The following is a 23,104-nucleotide window of genomic DNA, read 5'->3' as shown; positions in this document are numbered from 1 at the left end:
AATCAGCACCCACATCCCCGGGGAGGACAATCAACACCCACATCCCCGGGGAGGACAATCAACACCCACATCCCCGGGGAGGGCAATCAGCACCCACATCCCCGGGCAGGACAATCAACACCCACATCCCCGGGGAGGGCAATCAACACCCACATCCCCGGGGAGGGCAATCAACACCCACATCCCCGGGGAGGGCAATCTGCGCCCACATCCCCGGGCAGGACAATCAACACCCACATCCCCGGGGAGGGCAATCAGCACCCACATCCCCGGGGAGGACAATCAACACCCACATCCCCGGGGAGGACAATCAGCACCCACATCCCCGGGGAGGGCAATCAGCACCCACATCCCCGGGCAGGACAATCAACACCCACATCCCCGGGCAGGACAATCAGCACCCACATCCCCGGGGAGGACAATCAGCACCCACATCCCCGGGGAGGGCAATCAGCACCCACATCCCCGGGCAGGACAATCAACACCCACATTCCCGGGGAGGGCAATCAACACCCACATCCCCGGGGAGGGCAATCAGCACCCACATTCCCGGGGAGGGCAATCAACACCCACATTCCCGGGGAGGACAATCAACACCCACATCCCCGGGGAGGGCAATCAATACCCACATCCCCGGGGAGGGAAATCAACACCCACATCCCCGGGGAGGACAATCAGCACCCACATCCCCGGGGAGGGCAATCAACACCCACATCCCCGGGGAGGGCAATCAACACCCACATCCCCGGGGAGGGCAATCAACACCCACATCCCCGGGGAGGGCAATCAGCACCCACATCCCCGGGGAGGGCAATCAACACCCACATCCCCGGGGAGGACAATCAGCACCCACATCCCCGGGGAGGGCAATCAACACCCACATCCCCGGGGAGGGCAATCAACACCCACATCCCCGGGGAGGGCAATCAACACCCACATCCCCGGGGAGGGCAATCAGCACCCACATCCCCGGGGAGGGCAATCAGCACCCACATCCCCGGGGAGGACAATCAGCACCCACATCCCCGGGGAGGACAATCAGCACCCACATCCCCGGGGAGGACAATCAGCACCCACATCCCCGGGGAGGACAATCAGCACCCACATCCCCGGGGAGGGCAATCAACACCCACATCCCCGGGGAGGGCAATCAGCACCCACATCCCCGGGGAGGACAATCAACACCCACATCCCCGGGGAGGGCAATCAACACCCACATCCCCGGGGAGGGCAATCAACACCCACATCCCCGGGGAGGGCAATCAACACCCACATCCCCGGGGAGGGCAATCAGCACCCACATCCCCGGGCAGGACAATCAACACCCACATCCCCGGGGAGGACAATCAACACCCACATCCCCGGGAGGACAATCAGCACCCACATCCCCGGGCAGGACAATCAACACCCACATCCCCGGGGAGGACAATCAGCACCCACATCCCCGGGCAGGACAATCAACACCCACATCCCCGGGCAGGACAATCAACACCCACATCCCCGGGGAGGGCAATCAACACCCACATCCCCGGGGAGGGCAATCAACACCCACATCCCCGGGGAGGGCAATCAACACCCACATCCCCGGGGAGGGCAATCAGCACCCACATCCCCGGGCAGGACAATCAACACCCACATCCCCGGGGAGGACAATCAACACCCACATCCCCGGGAGGACAATCAGCACCCACATCCCCGGGCAGGACAATCAACACCCACATCCCCGGGGAGGACAATCAGCACCCACATCCCCGGGCAGGACAATCAACACCCACATCCCCGGGCAGGACAATCAACACCCACATCCCCGGGGAGGACAATCAACACCCACATCCCCGGGGAGGGCAATCAGCACCCACATCCCCGGGGAGGACAATCAACACCCACATCCCCGGGGAGGGCAATCAGCACCCTCATCCCCGGGGAGGACAATCAACACCCACATCCCCGGGGAGGGCAATCAGCACCCACATCCCCGGGGAGGGCAATCAACACCCACATCCCCGGGGAGGGCAATCAGCACCCACATCCCCGGGGAGGACAATCAACACCCACATCCCCGGGGAGGGCAATCAGCACCCACATCCCCGGGGAGGGCAATCAACACCCACATCCCCGGGGGGGGCAATCAGCACCCACATCCCCGGGGAGGACAATCAACACCCACATCCCCGGGGAGGGCAATCAGCACCCACATCCCCGGGGAGGGCAATCAGCACCCACATCCCCGAGGAGGGATATCAGCACCCACATCCCCGGGGAGGGCAATCAGCACCCACATCCCCGGGGAGGGCAATCAACACCCACATTCCCGGGGAGGGCAATCAACACCCACATCCCCGGGGAGGACAATCAACACCCACATCCCCGGGGAGGGCAATCAACACCCACATCCCCGGGGAGGGCAATCAGCGCCCACATTCCCGGGGAGAGCAATCAGCACCCACATCCCCGGGGAGGGCAATCAACACCCACATCCCCGGGGAGGGCAATCAACACCCACATCCCCGGGGAGGGCAATCAACACCCACATCCCCGGGGAGGGCAATCAACACCCACATCCCCTGGGAGGGCAATCAGCACCCACATCCCCGGGGAGGGCAATCAGCACCCACATCCCCGGGCAGGACAATCAACACCCACATCCCCGGGGAGGGCAATCAGCACCCACATCCCCGGGGAGGACAATCAGCACCCACATCCCCGGGGAGGACAATCAACACCCACATCCCCGGGGAGGGCAATCAACACCCACATTCCCGGGGAGGGCAATCAGCACCCACATCCCCGGGGAGGACAATCAGCACCCACATCCCCGGGGAGGACAATCAACACCCACATCCCCGGGCAGGACAATCAACACCCACATCCCCGGGGAGGGCAATCAGCACCCACATCCCCGGGGAGGGCAATCAGCACCCACATCCCCGGGGAGGGCAATCAGCACCCACATCCCCGGGGAGGACAATCAACACCCACATCCCCGGGGAGGGCAATCAACACCCACATCCCCGGGCAGGACAATCAACACCCACATCCCCGGGGAGGGCAATCAGCACCCACATCCCCGGGGAGGGCAATCAACACCCACATTCCCGGGGAGGGCAATCAGCACCCACATCCCCGGGGAGGGCAATCAGCACCCACATCCCCGGGGAGGGCAATCAGCACCCACATCCCCGGGGAGGGCAATCAACACCCACATCCCCGGGGAGGGCAATCAGCACCCACATCCCCGGGGAGGGCAATCAACACCCACATCCCCGGGGAGGGCAATCAGCACCCACATCCCCGGGGAGGGCAATCAACACCCACATCCCCGGGGAGGACAATCAGCACCCACATCCCCGGGGAGGGAAATCAGCACCCACATCCCCGGGGAGGGCAATCAGCACCCACATCCCCGGGGAGGGAAATCAACACCCACATCCCCGGGGAGGGCAATCAACACCCACATCCCCGGGGAGGGCAATCAGCACCCACATCCCCGGGGAGGGAAATCAGCACCCACATCCCCGGGGAGGGAAATCAGCACCCTCATCCCCGGGGAGGACAATCAGCGCCCACATCCCCGGGGAGGGCAATCAACACCCACATCCCCGGGGAGGGCAATCAGCACCCACATCCCCGGGGAGGACAATTAACACCCACATCCCCGGGGAGGACAATCAACACCCACATCCCCGGGGAGGACAATCAACACCCACATTCCCGGGGAGGACAATCAGCACCCACATCCCCGGGGAGGGCAATCAGCACCCACATCCCCGGGGAGGGCAATCAACACCCACATCCCCGGGCAGGACAATCAACACCCACATCCCCGGGGAGGGCAATCAGCACCCACATCCCCGGGGAGGGCAATCAGCACCCACATCCCCGGGGAGGACAATCAGCACCCACATCCCCGGGGAGGGCAATCAACACCCACATCCCCGGGGAGGGCAATCAGCACCCACATCCCCGGGGAGGACAATCAACACCCACATCCCCGGGGAGGGCAATCAGCACCCTCATCCCCGGGGAGGACAATCAGCACCCACATCCCCGGGGAGGACAATCAGCACCCACATCCCCGGGGAGGGCAATCAGCACCCACATCCCCGGGGAGGGAAATCAGCACCCACATCCCCGGGGAGGGCAATCAGCACCCACATCCCCGGGGAGGGAAATCAACACCCACATCCCCGGGGAGGGCAATCAGCACCCACATCCCCGGGGAGGGCAATCAGCACCCACATCCCCGGGGAGGACAATCAGCACCCACATCCCCGGGGAGGGCAATCAGCACCCACATCCCCGGGGAGGGAAATCAGCACCCACATCCCCGGGGAGGGAAATCAGCACCCTCATCCCCGGGGAGGACAATCAGCGCCCACATCCCCGGGGAGGGCAATCAACACCCACATCCCCGGGGAGGGCAATCAGCACCCACATCCCAGGGGAGGACAATCAACACCCACATCCCCGGGGAGGACAATCAACACCCACATCCCCGGGGAGGACAATCAACACCCACATTCCCGGGGAGGACAATCAGCACCCACATCCCCGGGGAGGGCAATCAGCACCCACATCCCCGGGGAGGGCAATCAACACCCACATCCCCGGGCAGGACAATCAACACCCACATCCCCGGGGAGGGCAATCAGCACCCACATCCCCGGGGAGGGCAATCAGCACCCACATCCCCGGGGAGGACAATCAGCACCCACATCCCCGGGGAGGGCAATCAACACCCACATCCCCGGGGAGGGCAATCAGCACCCACATCCCCGGGGAGGACAATCAACACCCACATCCCCGGGGAGGGCAATCAGCACCCTCATCCCCGGGGAGGACAATCAGCACCCACATCCCCGGGGAGGGCAATCAACACCCACATCCCCGGGGAGGGCAATCAGCACCCACATCCCCGGGGAGGACAATCAACACCCACATCCCCGGGGAGGGCAATCAGCACCCACATCCCCGGGGAGGATAATCAACACCCACATCCCCGGGGAGGACAATCAGCGCCCACATCCCCGGGGAGGACAATCAACACCCTCATCCCCGGGGAGGACAATCAGCGCCCACATCCCCGGGGAGGACAATCAACACCCACATCCCCGGGGAGGGCAATCAGCACCCACATCCCCGGGGAGGGCAATCAGCACCCACATCCCCGTGCAGGACAATCAGCACCCACATCCCCGGGGAGGGCAATCAACACCCACATCCCCGGGGAGGGCAATCAACACCCACATCCCCTGAATGAACATTTCAATAACATCGCAAGAGGTGAAATGCCTTTAATGAAGTGGCCTTGTGAGTCAGGCATTTTTGAAAATCATTGAATGAAACCGCCTCCCTCCTCCCCGGGGGCAGTCGGGAACTGGGTAACAAGTGCTGCTTGCCCGGATTCCAAGAAGAACTGAACAGAAAGACGGGCCTACCCGCTGTCCGGCTGAGCAAAGTCGTGTGTGGGAGTCAGTGCTGGTGTGATGGCGACAGGTTGGTCGAACGTCCCAGCGATTCGCTGAGCCAATCGAACAGCATGTTCCGCCGGTTCATAATAGGCAAGGGCGCAGACCACACTCGACCATCCCTCGCTTGCAAAAACCCCAAACTAAGGTCTCTACCGTTCGATTCTGTGATTGGGTAGCACTTGCTGAGCAATCCAGAGTGCGCTGATAGCTACGCTAACAGCCGGGCAGTCTACACTTGCTGGAAGCGATACACATTCATGAGCAGGGACCTGTCCACTGCAAATGAAAGCGATGTTTCCTTTATTGAATTACCCAGGAGCTTGGGGAACCTATAGTCCCCCGTTGCTTTCCCCGTGGCAACACCCTGGCCAATCAGAGTCAATCAGTCTGCACCTTTTCCTCCTGTGGTATAAATTGTTGTGCGAGTTTAAAATTTGGTATTCTTGGGTTTGTCCCACGGAGCGCAAGACGAACATTTCTCTCGCTAACAGATGCCGGGACAAAACGCCTCATTCCTTGTTGCCCCCTTCAGGAGGTGGCGGCGGAATGCCCTCTTTGAACCGCTGAGGTCCCCTGTTGTGGAGCGGGGGTGGGCGGCGGGGGGGGGGGGGTTCCGGGATTGTGACCCGATGCCCAGGCAAGGAAGACGGGTTTGGGGTGGCGGGTGACTGACGAGGAGGAGGAAGGATTGGAGGGGGTGGGGCTCACGTGACGTTGCTGCTCTTGTCCTTCATGGATAATCTGGGAAGACAACAATCTGCCTTTATCCGAGTGCTTCACCAGCTGTTCCCTCTCTTGTGTCCCTCTTTTCAGCGTTCCTGAAGATATCATGTCAAACCGTGGCAACGATCTCCTGCTAAGGTTCCTCCAGTTCAGGTAATGGACCGTCGATTTGACATTTTCCGTCTTGATTCTTTGACCCGCCTCTTCTCCACCCTGTCCCCCCCTGAGTGCCCTATTGCTCCAGTGTCTGAGCTTCCCCCTCACTCAGTGGTGCCTGTTTGCACAGAAGGCTAAGTAGCGAGCGCCGACAGACTGTCTGAGCATGGCAACCGCAGTCACCTGGGCCCACACACTCCCCATGCCACACTCGTCCAATGTGCACTCACATGTGCTCTCCCACAGGGGTCGCTGGTGGCTGATTCTCTCCTCCGCCTCCTGCGATGCATCCCTGTTCCCTGCCGATGTGACTGACCCTCGCCTCCCAATCGGTCACCGCTCCCAAGCATTAAAAATCGCAGCCCCTGCTATGTGCTGCTGGCCGTTCCGATCATTCAGGAGGTGCTGGAAAACATGCACCTTCTTTGCCACGATACAGGCTCTGCATTAATCTTGCTGAGCACAGCACTAGCTCCCTGACTGGCCAGTGCTGCACCGTAACTGCAGTTGCACACAGCTAACTTCAGATGGCAGCACTGTGCTCTTTCCACCCCCCTCCAACCCCCAAAAATCCAGCATCAATTGCTTACACACCGGACCAATAGGATTGGAGGTGGCTGACCGGTCCAGTGGGTGATCTGCAGGCACTGCTACGTGTGGTGCTTGAAGGATCGGGCAGATGAGATGCAATGAGAGTGTAACGGGGGCCTCAGCTATGAATCTTTCCACCTTTTTCTGGTTTTCAGATTTCCAGCATCTGCAATATTTTACTATTATTTTATGGTGGCAGATAATCTCTGTAATGAGGGTGTAATGTGGGTCAGTGGGCGATAATCTCTGTAATGAGGGTGTAATGTGGGTCAGTGTAGGATAATCTCTCTGTAATGAGGGTGTAATGTGGGTCAGTGGGGGATAATCTGTAATGAGGGTGTAATGTGGGCCAGTGGGAGATAATCTGTAATGAGGGTGTAATGTGGGCCAGTGGGGGATAATCTGTAATGAGGGTGTAATGTGGGTCAGTGGGGGATACTCTGTAATGAGGGTGTAATGTGGGTCAGTGGGGGATAATCTGTAATGAGGGTGTAATGTGGGTCAGTGGGGGATAATCTCTCTGTAATGAGGGTGTAATGTGGGTCAGTGGGGGATAATCTGTAATGAGGGTGTAATGTGGGCCAGTGGGAGATAATCTGTAATGAGGGTGTAATGTGGGCCAGTGGGGGATAATCTGTAATGAGGGTGTAATGTGGGTCAGTGGGGGATACTCTGTAATGAGGGTGTAATGTGGGTCAGTGGGGGATAATCTGTAATGAGGGTGTAATGTGGGTCAGTGGGGGATAATCTCTCTGTAATGAGGGTGTAATGTGGGTCAGTGTAGGATAATCTCTCTGTAATGAGGGTGTAATGTGGGTCAGTGGGGGATAATCTGTAATGAGGGTGTATTGTGAGTCAGTGGGCGATAATCTCTCTGTAATGAGGGTGTAATGTGGGTCAGTGGGGGATAATCTGTAATGAGGGTGTAATGTGGGTCAGTGGGCGATAATCTCTCTGTAATGAGGGTGTAATGTGGGTCAGTGGGGGATAATCTCTCTGTAATGAGGGTGTAATGTGGGTCAGTGGGCGATAATCTCTGTAATGAGGGTGTAATGTGGGTCAGTGTAGGATAATCTCTCTGTAATGTGGGTGTAATGTGGGTCAGTGGGGGATAATCTGTAATGAGGGTGTAATGTGGGTCAGTGGGGGATAATCTCTCTGTAATGAGGGTGTAATGTGGGTCAGTGGGCGATAGTCTCTCTGTAATGAGGGTGTAATGTGGGTCAGTGGGGGATAATCTCTCTGTAATGAGGGTGTAATGTGGGTCAGTGGGGGATAATCTGTAATGAGGGTGTAATGTGGGTCAGTGGGTGATAGTCTGAAATGAGGGTGTAATGTGGGTCAGTGGGCGATTAATCTCTCTGTAATGAGGGTGTAATGTGGGTCAGTGGGGGATAATCTCTCTGTAATGAGGGTGTAATGTGGGTCAGTGGGCGATAATCTCTGTAATGAGGGTGTAATGTGTGTCAGTGTAAGATAATCTCTCTGTAATGAGGGTGTAATGTGGGTCAGTGGGGGATAATCTCTCTGTAATGAGGGTGTAATGTGGGTCAGTGGGCGATAATCTCTGTAATGAGGGTGTAATGTGGGTCAGTGGGCGATAATCTCTGTAATGAGGGTGTAATGTGGGTCAGTGTAAGAAAATCTCTCTGTAATGAGGGTGTAATGTGGGTCAGTGGGGGATAATCTCTCTGTAATGAGGGTGTAATGTGGGTCAGTGGGCGATAATCTCTGTAATGAGGGTGTAATGTGGGTCAGTGGGCGATAGTCTCTCTGTAATGAGGGTGTAATGTGGATCAGTGGGGGATAATCTCTCTGTAATGAGGGTGTAATGTGGGTCAGTGGGGGATAATCTCTCTGTAATGAGGGTGTAATGTGGGTCAGTGGGCGATAATCTCTCTGTAATGAGGGTTAGTGGGCGATAATCTCTCTAATGAGGGTGTAATGTGGGTCAATGGGCGATACTCTCTCTAATGAGGGTGTAATGTGGGTCAGTGGGCGATAATCTCTCTGTAATGAGGGTGTAATGTGGGTCAATGGGCGATAATCTCTCTATAATGAGGGTGTAATGTGGGTCAGTGGGGGATAATCTGTAATGAGGGTGTAATGTTCAGTGGGTGATAATCTGTAATGAGGGTGTAATGTGAGTCAGTGGGTGATAATCTTTCTGTAATGAGGGTGTAATGTGGATCAGGGGTTGTTAATCTCTGTAATGAGGGTGTAATGTGGGTCAGTGGGCGATAATCTCTGTAATGAGGGTGTAATGTGAGTCAGTGGGCTATAATCTCTGTAATGAGGGTGTAATGTTCAGTGGGTGACAATCTGTAATGAGGGTGTATTGTGAGTCAGTGGGTGATAGTCTTTCTGTAATGAGGGTGTAATGTTCAGTGGGTGATAATCTAATGAGGGTGTAATGTTCAGTGGGTGATAATCTGTAATGAGGGTGTAATGTTCAGTGGGTGATAATCTCTGTAATGAGGGTGTAATGTGAGTCAGTGGGTGATAATCTCTGTAATGAGGGTGCTATGTGGATTATTGAGGTGTAATTTGCACTACCAGATACCCCAAGGTTATGGCGGAGGAGGGAGTCCGGGTCGTTCGAGAATGGCTGGGTGCCTCAAACCCCCTCCAGGAAAGTAAGTTCAGCTCACATTATTACCGAAAGTCAGAGTTAACCTGCTGCGCACCCTACTTGTTAAGAACGCGGAGCTACCTCTTTGTGTTGGGTGGGTTTGTGATCCAACGCTTTCCGTCTGATTTTAGCTCGGCCAACGAGAAGGACGCAGATTCAAGGTGGTGAGTAAGAGGGTGAGCGCTGAGGTGGGGCCCACGGGGAATTCCTCAAATGACGGTCAGCTCGGTGGGGGCGCGGGTTCAACAGTAGATTTCAGCAGGTTAAACACTTGAAGGGTAGCGATCTGCAAAGTCACCGAGTCAAGAGACAGGGATTGATTGGGTTTCCAAGGACCAGCACATGAATGATGGACCGACTGGCTTCTATTCTACTGCACCATTCTGTGAGGCAAAGGCTGTCCTCATCCGCAAGATTTAGTCAATTTATTTGTTCACGGGAGGTGTTTATTGTCCATCCCTAATTGCCCCTTGACAAGGTGGTGCTGAGCTGCCTTATTGAAGCCGCTGCAGTCCCTGAGGTGTAGGTACACCCACCGTGCTGTTCGGGAGGGAGGTCCAGGATTTTGACTCGGCGACGATCTATCTGCCCCAGAGCAAAATAATTTTTTTCTTCTCTTTTTAGTCAAGTCTTACATTTCCCCCCCCCCCCCCCCCCCCCTTCCCTCTCTTCAGTCGGTGGGCTGGAGCACGGATTCTGCGGCACTCCGGAAATCCAGGTCCACCACATCCACAGGTCCCCCTTTGTTCCAAACGTTCAACGGGCGAACTGCAAAGTGGGGTTGGGACCACAATCAGGTCGGCCACCATCTAACAGGACGGGGCAGCAGGCCCGAAGGGCTGAGTGGCCTACCCCTGCTATCGCTAACATTCCCCGTGCGGTGCGGAGGGAGTGCCGAGCTGGCGCAAGTGCCACCTTTCGCTAACATTCCCCGTGCGGTGCGGAGGGGGTGCCGAGCTGGCGCAAGTGCCACCTTTCGGATGAAACGTTGCAATCCTGATTGGCCCCCTCAGGCGAATGTTGGGAGAACAACAGCAACAGCGGCATCTATTTGTACAAAACCTTGAATTAAATAAAACATCACAAGTCGCTTCATTCGAGAGTCACAAACCGTAATATTACTCCCAGCCGCAACAGGGGATCAAAATCTTGGTCAGGGGGGTGGGTTTTTAAGCAGCGTCGGAAAGGAGGTAAGCGAGTTGGAGAGGGAGAGGTACACAGGGAGAGGAATTCCACACCATCCGGGCCCAGGCAGCTGGCTGGAAGCACTGCCTCCCACTGGTAGGCAGGGGGCGTGGGGGCGGCGATTAAATTCAGGGATGCACGTCAGGCCAGAATTGGAGGAGCACAGATATCCCGCTGGATGGGACTCACTCAAAGAACGAAGAACAATACAGCACAGGAACAGGCCCTTCGGCCCTCCAAGGCTGCGCTGACCATGGTACCTGCCTAAACTAAAACTGTCTGCACTTACGGAGTCCGTATCCGTCCATTCCCACCCTATTCATATATTTGTCTAGATGCCCCTTAAATGCCGCTATCGTACCTGCTCCCACCACCTCCCCAGGTGGCGGGTTTCATATATTTACCACCCTCTGTGTAAAAATTCTGCCTGGCACATCTGTTCTCAACTTTTCCCCATGCACTTTAAACCTATGCCTCCCTCGTACTTGACTCTCCTACCCTAGGAAAGAGCATCTGACTATCCACTCTGTCCATGCCACTCATAATTTTGTAGATCTCTATCGGGTCGCCCCTCAACCTCCGTCGTTCCAGTGAGAACAAACCGAGTTTATTCAACCGCTCGTCATAACTAATGCCCTCCATACCAGGCAACATCCTGGTAAATCTCTTCTGTACCCTCTCCAAAACATCCACATCCTTCTGGTAGTGTGGCGACCAGAATTGTGCACAATATTCCAAGTGTGGCCTAACTAAGGTCCTGCACAGCTGCAACATGACGTGCCAATTTTTATATTCAATGCCCCGACCGATGAATGCCCGCATGCCGTATGCCTTCTTGACCACCTTCTCCACCTGCGTTGCCACTTTCAGTGATTTGTGGACATGCCCAGATCTCTCTGCCTGTCAGAACTCGCAAGAGTTCTACCATTTACTGTGTAATTCCTACATGCATTGGACTTTCCAAAGTGCATTACCTCACACTTTACCTCACACCTGTCCCGACTAAACTCCATCTGCCATTTCTCCGCCCAAGACTCCAACCAGTTTATATCCTGCTGTATCCTCTGACAATCCTCTTCACCGTCCGCAACTCCGCCAATTTTTGTGTTGTCTGCGAACTTACCAATCAGACCAACTGCATTTTCTTCCAAATCATTTATATATACACCACAAACAGCAACTCAGGGAAGCACAGCTGGTCCTGAACCAACGTTTATTTCCCCGAGCAGATGAGCCGGCCATTTCCTCAGCGCTGTGTGTGGGATCCTGCTGTGCCTGCATTGGTATCTGATTTTCCTGGAGTGCGACGGCGTTGAACGTTTCAGAAAGGGTTTCAGTGGCAGCGAAGCACTGTGATGGCCCCAATTGCGCGGTGGAAGACGCTGGGTCACGGCCGGGGTTCTCGGGTACTGGGTGCGCCCCCCTCCCCCAGCCCCGGGTGCGTGAACGGGTTGGCCTGCTGGGGTTAGCTTCTCATTTCGGTTTCTGTGTCTTTGTTCGGCAGCTGCCCTCTACAGCCGCTACGAGGTGGATGACGACTGGTGCACCTCCGTTCTGCAGTCCTACAAGTCGGAACACGGAGGACAGTTCCCCTGGACTGTCGGTGAGTGCAGCAGAGCGTCGGGGCCATTCAGCCCATCGAGCTTGTGTTCTACGCTCCATGTGATTTCGCCTGGCTCTGTCAGCACAATCTTATATAATCTCCCCCCCCCCCCCCATGTGTACTCCATTCCTGCCACTCGAACAGTGGACTGCCCTTCAAAAGTATCATTAGAATCATAGAGTTTACAGCACAGAAGGAGGCCATTCGGCCCGTCGAGTCTGCACTGGCACCCTGAAAGAGCACCCCACCCAGGCCCTCTCCCCCCACCCTATCCCTGCAACCCCAATTAACCTTTGGACACCTAAGAGCCAATTTATCATGGCCAATCCACCTAATCTGAACATCTCTGGACTTGTGGGAGGAAACCGGAGCACCCGGAGGAAACCCACGCAGACACGAGGAGAACGTGCAGACTCCGCACAGTCACCCAAGGATGGAATTGAACCCGGTTCCCTGGCGCTGTGAGGCAACAGTGCTAACTCCTGGTGCTGTGGCAGCAGTGCTAACCCCTCAAGCTGTGAGGCAGCAGTGCTAACCCCTGGTGCTGTGAGGCAGCAGTGCTAACTCCTGGTGCTGAGGCAGCAGTGCTAACCCCTGGTGCTGTGAGGCAGCAGTGCTAACCCCTGGTGCTGTGAGGCAGCAGTGCTAACCCCTGGTGCTGTGAGGCAGCAGTGCTAACCCCTGGTGCTGTGAGGCAGCAGTGCTAACCCCTGGTGCTGTGAGGCAGCAGTGCTAACCCCTGGTGCTGTGAGGCAGCAGTGATAATCCCTGGTGCTGTGAGGCAGCAGTGCTAACCACCCTGCCACCCCCTAGCCATTGATTCTGGAAAAAGACACAATCCGTCAAAACTTTCCACCTTGTACTCATCAGGACAGAAACACAAGAATACCAAAGGGAACAGCAATTTGTACCATTATAAAAAGGTGCCGATTGGTCACGGTGTTGCCATGGAGAATGCACCAGGCAACATTTAAACATTTAGCCTTTGTTTAAATTGAAACCAGGCAAGTTGAGTCCCGATTGGTTGAGGCGTTGCCGGGGGAATGTCCCAGGGAACCTTTGTTTAAGTTGAAAAGGTGCAATGTTTGGACGGGTCCTGTTTGTTTGCAGAGGACAGGACCCTGCATGTGAATGTATGTAGCTTCGGACAAGCATACGTGAGCCGCGTTACTGACCTGACTGATAACTGACGTTTTGTTTTCATCTTAAAATGTGGGCGCCGCTCGTTGTTGCCCCTCCCTAATCGCCCTTGAACTGAGTGTCTCGCTCAGCCATTTAATAATCTTTATTAGTGTCACGAGTAGGCTTACATTAACACTGCAATGAGGTTACAGTGAAAATCCCCTCGTCGCCACATTCCGGCGTCTGTTCGGGTCACAGAGGGAGAATTCGGAATGTCCAATTCACCCAACAGCACGTCTCTCGGGACTTGTGGGAGGAAACCGGAGCACCCGGAGGAAACCCACGCAGACACGGGGAGGACGTGCAGACTCCGCGCAGACAGTGACTTTCAGAGGGCTTTTTAGAGTCAGCCACATTGCTGTGTGGGGGTCTGAAGTTCACGTGTAGGCCAGACCGGCGAAGGAGTGTAGATGTCCTTGCTTGACGGGACGTGAGTGAACCAGCCGGGCTTTTACAGCAGTTGCCTGCGGTTTCACGGTCCCCATTCCAGAGAATGATTTTATATTCCAGATTTTATTAATTGAATATAAATTAGCGCCAGGTGAAGCGCCCCCCCCCCCCCCCTCCTCCAGCCCCCCCCCCCCCCCCCCCCCCCCCATCCGCCAGAGCATCAGACTGGGCCTCTGGATTACTAGCCCAGTGACACTGTGGCGCCAACTCCCCCAGATTATTGGCTACAAAGTGCTTTGGGACATTCGGTGGCGAATGGCGTCGGATCGATGCAAGTCGTATATTTCGACCCAACATTCCCCTCACATGCACAGGTGCTGTTTTCCTCGGGCCACCCCACCCGATGGCGAGATCCGGCTTCTCATCGCCCTCCGTGGGAAGAGGCTTCCCCTCAGCTCCCTAACGACCATCTGAAACTGCTGGCTACCCTCGCTTTGGATGCCCCCCCCCCCCCCACACCCCTTCTGTATTTCCACCCGACCAAAGCCCATCATCGATCGTGATTTTTTTTTTTTAAAAAACCCATCTGGTTCGCTCATGATCCGTCAGCGGCAGGAAATCTGCCATCCTTACCCGGTCTGGCCTACTCCAGACCCACAGCAATGTGGTCGCCTCTCATACGAAATTGGCCAAGCGAGCCGCTGACTTCCCAGAGCAGTTGGGGAGGGGTGACGAATGACAGCGCAGCCGGAGAAGCCCACATCCCGGGGGTGAGGAAAAGAGACGTCGATCAGGCCATTCAGCCCTCCTTCTGTCTCGAGAAGTGAGATTGTCGCTGTTCCTTTGTTTCAAATGCTTAAGACAGAGGAGCAGAATTAGGCCACTCGGCCCCTCGAGTCTGCTCCGCCATTCAATCATGATGATATTTTCTCATCCCCATTCTCCTGCCTTCTCCCCATAATCCCTGATCCCCTCATTAATCAAGAACCTCTCTATCTCTGTCTTAAAGACACTCAGTGATTTGGCCTCCACAGCCTTCTGCGGCAAAGAGTTCCACAGATTCACCACCCTCTGGCTGAAGAAATTCCTCCTCATCTCTGTTTTAAAGGATCGTCCCTTTAGTCTGAGATTGTGTCCTCTGCTTCTAGTTTTTCCTACAAGTGGAAACATCCTCTCCACGTCCACTCTATCCAGGCCTCGCAGTATCCTGTAAGTTTCAATAAGATCCCCCCTCATCCTTCTAAACTCCAACGAGTACAGACCCAGAGTCCTCAGCCGATCCTCATACGACAAGCTCTTCATTCCAGGGACCATTCTTGTGACCCTCCCTCTGGACCCTTTCCAAGGCCAGCACATCCTTCCTTAGATACGGGGCCCAAAACTGCTCACAATACTCCAAATGGGGTCTGACCAGAGCCTTATACAGCCTCAGAAGTACATCCCTGGTCTTGTACCCTCGCCCTCTCGACATGAATGCTAACATTGCATGTGCCTTCCTAACTGCCGACTGAACCTGCACGTTAAGAGAATCGTGAACGAGGACTCCTGAATCTCTTTGTGCGGGGGTTGCACGGCGGCGCAGTGGTTAGCACTGTTGCCTCACGACACCGAGGTCCCAGGTTTGATCCCGGCTCTGGGTCCCTGTCCGTGTGGAGTTTGCACATTCTCCCCGTGTCTGCGTGGATTTCGCCCCCACAACCCAAAGATGTGCAGGGTAGGTGGATTGGCCACGCTAAATTGCCCCTTAATTGGAAAAAATGAATTGGGCACGGTAAATTTACTTTTTAAAAACCAACAACAAAAAAGTCTCTTGGTGCTTCAGATTTCCTCGGCAATTCCCCATTTAGAAAATAATGGGCTTCCCCTGTCGACACGTCCTGAGCAGTCCCTTGGCTGGGAAATGACAGATTTGCGGTCCGCACGCCCCTGCTGGGATACAGCCGCCCCCCCCCCCTTCCCCTCCCCGTGCGTCGGAAAGCGGGTTTGGGGGACTGGAGGCGTGGGTTCTGAACTCCACTGAGCCAGGGGTGCTGATTCCCGTCGAGCTGTCCGGAAGGCTGACCCGCTCGGGCTGGCCTGGCCCCGGCAGGGAGACGAGGGTTGAACCCAGGGCGGTCCTGGTGTGAGAGTGAGCAAAGGGTGACTTAGCACGGCCGAGCGGTTTGCTCGTCGAGTCACTGCGACCCTTTTTGTTCTCATGATATTAACCTGCGTTCACTCACGAACCTTTCTTTTTCTCTCATCAGGGGATGACATGACAACAGACGGCAGAAGACAGCTGGCGATATTCTTGGTGAGTTACCCACCCACCGGGACTAAGCAAATGCCATGGTGTTGCACCACCGCTTATTATAGTTTCTGTGTCATCTACCGAAAAGGGGGGGGGGGTGATCTGATCAAGGTGTTTGAGATGTGAAAGGATTTGATTCGGTCGGCAGGGCGGAATTTATTTGTCTGGAGGGGTTGCCCAGAATGGGGTCTATGTTCATAGATCTTTGAAAGTTGCCACTCAAGTGGATAGAGCTGTGAAGAAGGCCTATGGTGTGCTCGCGTTCATTAGCAGAGGGATTGAATTTAAGAGCCGTGAGGTGATGATGCAGCTGTACAAAACCTTGGTAAGGCCACATTTGGAGTACTGTGCACAGTTCTGGTCGCCTCATTTTAGGAAGGATGTGGAAGCTTTGGAAAAGGTGCAAAGGAGATTTACCAGGATGTTGCCTGGAATGGAGAGTAGGTCTTACGAGGAAAGGTTGAGGGTGCTAGGCCTTTTCTCATTGGAACGGAGAAGGATGAGGGGCGACTTGATAGAGGTTTATAAGATGATCAGGGGAATAGATAGAGTAGACAGTCAGAGACTTTTTCCCCGGGTGGAACAAACCATTACAAGGGGACATAAATTTAAGGTGAATGGTGGAAGATATAGGGGGGGATGTCAGAGGTAGGTTCTTTACCCAGAGAGTAGTGGGGGCATGGAATGCACTGCCTGTGGAAGTAGTTGAGTCGGAAACATTGGGGACCTTCAAGCGGCTATTCGATAGGTACATGGATTACGGTAAAATGATGGGGCGTAGGTTAATTTGTTCCTAATCTAGGACAGAAGTTCGGCACAACATCGTGGGCCGAAGGGCCTGTTCTGTGCTGTATTTTTCTATGTTTCTAATCAGGACGGGACCTGCAGCAAGTGCCGCACCCTCGATCATAGATTTGGAAGGGGAAATCGCAATAGAAAAGGAAGGGAGCGAAATGTCTCAAGGATCCTCCAATCCATAGAATCCCCCCTCAAGTGCCAATATTTAGCTTGTTTCGGCCCTCTCCAGGGCAATCTTAATTCCATCCCTCCCACCGCCCTCCGCTTGTCCCAAGTATTTTCTTTTTTTTTTAAAACAAATTTGGAGTAGCCAATTATTGTTCTTTTCCAATTAAGGGGCAATTTAGCGTGGCCAATCCACCTGGCCTGCACATCTTTTGGGTTGTGGGGGTGAGACCCACGCAGACACGGGGAGAACGTGCAAACTCCACACGGACAAGTTTAGTAGATTTTAAAAGAAAATCGGCAAACATGCTCCCAAGAGCAATGCCATGTGGGGGAATTTTGGGGCTCAGTGTCAGGCAGATCAGAACTCAACTCCTCCAAAGTTTCTCCACAAAACTGCCTCTCTCTAAAGCTTTGCAAAATGTCTCTCTGCATTCCTTGCCCCCCCCCCCCCAGCAATGACCTCATCGCATTAACTCTCCAGGGACTTTCCCAGTCAAACCACAGTCCATTAGCCTAGACTGAATAACACATTCCTTTGTCAATTTCACCTTCTGGCTGCTGGAAGCCCTGTAAACAACTTTAAAAAAAAATAACATGACCACTGCAGTCGAACACACGAAGGCTTTTAACCCTTAAATTGCCCAATACTTAGAATCCAAGGCCGACCTTTGTTGCCCATCTCTAATTGCCCCTGAACGGAGTGGACTGCTAAACCATTTAAGAGGGCATTTAGCAGTCAATCGATGTTTATAAATTTAGAGAACCCAATTCTTTTTTTCCAATTAAGGGGCCAACCCACCTACCCTGCACACCTTTGGGTTGTGGGGGCGAAACCCGCGCAGACACGGGGAGAATGCACGGACCCACAGCCGGGATCGAACCTGGGACCTCAGCCCCATGAGGGAAAAACATCCGTGACCTCACCTTCACCAACGTACCTGCCTCAGGTGCATCAGTCCATGACAGCGGGATCTCTGAGGAACCAGTCTGGCCAGGGAGGAAACAAAAGTTCCACGTGCGGCTTTGTCTGGAAAGGGGCTCCCCAGGGTCTGGAGAACTGACAGGTGTAGCTGGGTAGTGGTGGGTGACTCGGAGACAAAGCCAGGGACGAGCTCCAAATCAAACCATTCTGAAATGACACTTAGAAACGTTTCCGTTCGACCGCACCCGAGGAGGGTGGCACTCTCTTCCTCAAAGGGCAGCGGAAGCAGAGTCTTGGCTTAATTGTAAGGCAGAGCCGATTAACAAGGGGGGGGGGGAAAGGTTATTGAGGGGGTCAGCAGGAAGGTGGGTTAAGGTTACAATCAGATCAGCCAATGATCGTATTAAATGGGAGGGGGGGGGGGCAGGCTCGAGGGGCCGAGTGGCCTCCCCCCTGATCCTATTTCGTGTGTCAGAGCGAGTGAAGGACGAGTTAATTCCGCAGCTACTTTTTACACACATGTGAATGCTTGTGTCCCGGAGGGTCTCTGCAATTTGTCTTTGCGGAGGGTGTGGGGGGTAGCAAGGTAAGATTTGAGAAACCCCTCGTGCTCACGGCCTCTTGTCCTCTGTGTCGCAGGCGCAGAAGCACATGAAGAATTTTGATGCCACGCACTGCACGCCGCTGCCCTCGTACGAGTTTGCGCTGCCCTGGTCCTTGTAGAGGGACGGGCCTGGACAGCCCAGCGTGAGGGGCGCGGGAGGAGTTACGGTGCGGACTGATGCTCCACGCCTCCAGACCCTCGAGGACCTGCTGCTGCTCCGAAGCTTTCAAAGCGGCTCCAAGCTGTTTGGAGTTGACCCGTCCAGCGCGTCTCTTCTCTTCGCTTTCCGGGGATCCGAGGGGGAAGGACCGTCTCTACACTTCGGCTGCCGGTCTGAAGTTGCAATGATTCCTTCTTTTAAATATCTGAAGTGAGATTTGAGCAGCTGCTTGTCTGGAAGGCCATGGTCCCCTAACGTACTCCCTCCGCCCCTGTCCATCCCGCACTCTCTCTCCCCCACTCCCCTCCCCAGAGCCCCCTCCAGCGCCTCAACCAAATGTCATTGTGCATTGGTGAGGGCCGGCTGGCTGCTCGACTCTGCAGGGCATCGCGGCTGACACCTGACTGATGATGCTCCTCTTTGACCCAGCGCTCCTCCCCCTCCCTGAGTGTCAGCGGGCCTCTCTGTAGCAGCCTGATTGTTGTCTCTGCTGACCCAGCGCAGCCCCAGAGGAGATGTAGCCGGAGCTCTGATGCAGTGCGCGAGGCTCGTGTCGCTTTGGCTCTGTGCTGTTGTCAAAGCTCCAGCTGGGCCATGATGTGTCTTCAATGACACCGGCTTCCACCCCACCCATCGACAGTGGGAGAGCCCTTCTCCTGACGGGCGATCACAGACTCCTGTGTGGCTGCGTGAGCGTGCCCCCTTTCTGCAGCCCTCACCCTCACTGTTTGGTCAACGCTGAAGTGTGTGTGCTGTGGATGGCTTCTGTGTGCCCCTAGTTCTGTCCCCCTCTCTTTGTGCGTGTCTCTCTCTGTCTCCGTGTGTGTGTGTGTGTCCCTCTGTGTGTGTGTGTGTCCCTCTGTGTGTGTGTGTGTGTCCCTCTGTGTGTGTGTGTGTCCCCTGAGTCTGTGTGTCCCTCTCTTTCTGTCTCCCCATCTCTCTGTCCCCCCTCTTTTTCTCTGTCTCCCCTTCTCTCTCTTTGTCCCCCTCTCTCTCTTCCCTCTCTCCCCCCTCTCTCTCTCTGTTCCCCCCTCTCTCTCTGTTCCCCTCTCTCTCTCTACCCCTCTCTTTTCCTCCCTCTCTTCCCCCTCTCTCCCTCCTCTCTCTCTGTCCCCCCTCTCTCTCTCTGTCCCCCCTCTCTCTCTGTCCCCCCTCTCTCTCCCCGCCCTCTCTGCCCCTCTCTCGCTCGCTTCCCCCTCTCTGTCTCTGCCCTCTCTCTCTCTCTCTCTCTCTCTGTCCCCCTCTCTCTCCCGCCCTCTCTCGCTCGCTCCCCCTCTCTGTCTGCCCTCTCTCTCTCTCTCTCTCTCTCTCTCTCCCCCAGCGCTCTCTCTGCCCCCCTCTCTTTCTGTCCTGCTCTTGTTTCCTCCTCTGTCTCTGTGCCCCTCTCTTTCTCTCTCTGTGTTCCCCCACCATGTGTTCCCCTAGTTGTCTGACAGTTTCTGCTGTTGACCTGCAGTCGCTGAATGCTATCTGACACCTTGCTCCAACTGACCGTGACTCAGCAGTGTGGTGGTGGGCAGCACTGAGGCGATGGGCAGCACTGCCCGTCTTTGCCCATCACCTGAACCCACCTGCACACGTGTAGGACCCACCGGGGTTGCTGGATAAGCTCCTGGAGGTGATTTCCACACCCATTCTCCAAACACATCCGACAGACCCACTTCTCGATCAGCAGTGGCTCCGGGATCTTCCTGTGTAGTATTTACATCAGCCGGGGTGGGGGGGGGGGGGTGGGGGGGGAGGTGGGGGGAGAGGCCGACCCTGCCCCGTTACGTTGCAGTGGAAAACCCCTTTGTCCCGTTGAAATGTGCACTGTTTGACTTAGACTTCAACCTGACCTCGGAAACCCTGCTGAACCGTTTTGCTGATCGGTTTCGTTGTAAATGTCTGATTATGTGCTGGTTTCCAGGTGGTCACAGGGGAAGGTGTACCTCATCTTAGTTTAACCTTTTGATCAGGGATGTCGCAGGATGTGACGGAGTAGCAATTTCACACCCTGCTCAATATTAACCTTGCAAGAGAGGCCAGAGCGTGGAACCAGGCCCCAGTGCTGTCAGTTGTTGACCTTAATACTCACACGGCAACAACACGACCAGAGTGAGACAGTGGACAACCTTTTTAACCTCTTCAATCGGGTGATATCCCTTCTAAAATATGGGAACACGAGGAGGCTATACATCCACTCGAGTCTATTCCACCGTTCCCGAAGATCATGGCGAATCTGTATCCTGACTCCATCGACCTGCCCTGCCTCCATATACCCCAATGCCCACATCTTGCAAACAATATACATCAACCTCAGCTTTGAAGAGAGACATGTGGTCGAAGATTTTCACCCTTGTGCACATCTGGACAAACACAAGAGTACCAAATTTCAAACCATCACAGCAAGTTATACTCCGGGGGGTGGGGGTGGTAAAGGGTGTAGATTGGACTTCGAGTCAACCCCACGGCAGTGTCCCATTGTCCCAGGTTCATCCCCACCGTGCCCACCCCCTCGCTCCCCAAATCCATCAAATGGGTGAAGGCCCCTCTAAGAACGCACACGAACATTGCGGCGTATCTACCCGTTTAAAAAGAAAAATGTAAACATTTGGTCGACTTGACAAAGCAGCCTTGCGAATGGCTGAGAGTTTGAAAATTTGTCATTCTTGCATTTTGTCTCGACGTGCACTGCTCCTGGTACCATGTTCCTTTCCAGAGGGAAATGCAAGCTCTGTGCCACCAAGTGGACAGTCCAAAATGATTCATTGAGCCTGTCTCTACAAGCCTTTAAGGGGAGAGGATTTCCGCCATTGCATGGGCTTTGCGACCGCTCTCCCGAATAACCCTGGCTCTCGTTGTAGGATTGTGTCTGCTTTCCCTCTCTCGCCCTACCGCTCCCCCCCCTAATCCACTTCCATCCGATGATGGTTAGTGACTGATGCAAAAGTGGATCAGTACATTTTTGTGCATCTATTCTTTTGCTATTTTTTTTTTTTTTTAATTCTTGGTCATGAAGCGAAGGAATGTTCCCTTTTTAGTCGTTCAATTTGTTGTCCGGGTGATGTTTCCCGATTGGGGGGGGGGCCAGGCTTCCTCTGCGACCGATTTGTGCGCCGTTATCGCTCCATTTCCCCTGCATTTGCGAATTTGGACCAAATGTCGAAAGAATTAAAATGCACCCTGCCCTCCCCCTCTTCCCCCTACTCCTCCTCCTTCCTTCCTTCCTTCTCCCCTTCCTCCTCCCCCTCCCCTCTTCCTCCTCCTGCCCCACCTCCTCCCCCTCCTCCTGCCCCTCATCTCCCCTCCTCTTCTTCCACCCCCCCTCCCAATGATTTCTAAGAATGTATAAAGTGCATCATTGGACTTCATACATGAAGAGTGGTTCATATGTAAAAATCTAACTTCGAGATAAAAAGAGAATGACAATTAAAGATTTCTACTTGCTCCTGTTTTCAATGGGTGAAACTGCTGCCAAGTTTTAAGGAGTTTTATTTCAGGTACGGCTTTTGAATGGTGTGGCGCCTCCTCGCTCCCCTCCCCTGACCTCGTCTCTTTGCAGCATCAGCGTTAGTCCGCAGCTCTCTGGCTGTCTTTCGGGAACTAGCCGCACCCGTGTAGTTTGGTTATTTTCCGTTCTGGAGGCCAGGGACTGGGCCTGCTCAGAGGAACTGTGCGGAAAGCCCAGGTCAGAGGACTTGACACAGAGTGCTATCATCCTGCAGATCTCCCAGGAAAGCCGGACACGGGAGGGAGGAGCTGGGAGAGGTTCTAAACCAGGCTGGGGGGCCCAGGGAGAGGGCCCAAATGGAACAAGGGATAAAAGGCTGGACAGGAAGTGGCCACGTTACGTTAAAAGAAAGGAGCGGAGACATAGACTCCAGATCGAAGAGAGCTGCAGGACGCACATGTTGAGCTACGTGGGCATGCCAGAAGATCGAGGAGCGCAGCCGAAGGTTGGGGAAGGGACCCCGAGGAGCGGTGGTGTTCTGTCTGCCACGGGCCGCAGACCTGGAATTGTAAAGCGACGCTCGGGTATGGTCGGAAACCAGGGGGAAGGCCAGATTGAAACCTTTGAAGTGGGTCGTCGTTGAGACTACCCAAGTGGGAGCGGCCTCCGGCACAATCTTCAAATGTGGGAATTGGAAACCCGTGTGATAAAGATAAAGATTCAGTCAGATTGGTTGGCTCACAAAGTGACAAAACGTCTGGGCAGATTGTTGAGAAATCCATAGAATCGGTTTTGG

General features: G+C 55.0%; 1 protein-coding gene across 3 annotated transcripts in view; it reads left to right on the top strand.

The window, feature by feature from the left end:
- abhd16a (abhydrolase domain containing 16A, phospholipase) overlaps nt 1-22,330 on the top strand; it is a 138,401-nt gene extending 116,071 nt beyond the window's left edge. For 2 of the 3 annotated variants that reach the window (XM_072475752.1, XM_072475750.1), the window contains 6 exons: nt 6,285-6,347; nt 9,501-9,577; nt 9,705-9,737; nt 12,263-12,361; nt 16,180-16,226; nt 18,751-22,330. In XM_072475752.1, coding sequence (XP_072331853.1) covers nt 6,285-6,347; nt 9,501-9,577; nt 9,705-9,737; nt 12,263-12,361; nt 16,180-16,226; nt 18,751-18,834 — 403 coding nt within the window. In that variant the 3' untranslated portion in view covers nt 18,835-22,330. The remainder of the gene's footprint in view (nt 1-6,284; nt 6,348-9,500; nt 9,578-9,704; nt 9,738-12,262; nt 12,362-16,179; nt 16,227-18,750) is intronic. The other variant, XM_072475751.1, reaches the window with a different exon arrangement.
- The last annotated feature ends 774 nt before the right edge of the window (nt 22,331-23,104 follow it).

The sequence above is a fragment of the Scyliorhinus torazame genome, chromosome 14 (genome assembly GCF_047496885.1).
Source record: "Scyliorhinus torazame isolate Kashiwa2021f chromosome 14, sScyTor2.1, whole genome shotgun sequence".
NCBI classification, from domain to species: domain Eukaryota; kingdom Metazoa; phylum Chordata; class Chondrichthyes; order Carcharhiniformes; family Scyliorhinidae; genus Scyliorhinus; species Scyliorhinus torazame.
The sequence above is the reverse complement of the archived record's forward strand: the minus strand, read 5'-3'. Positions and strand labels throughout refer to the sequence as shown.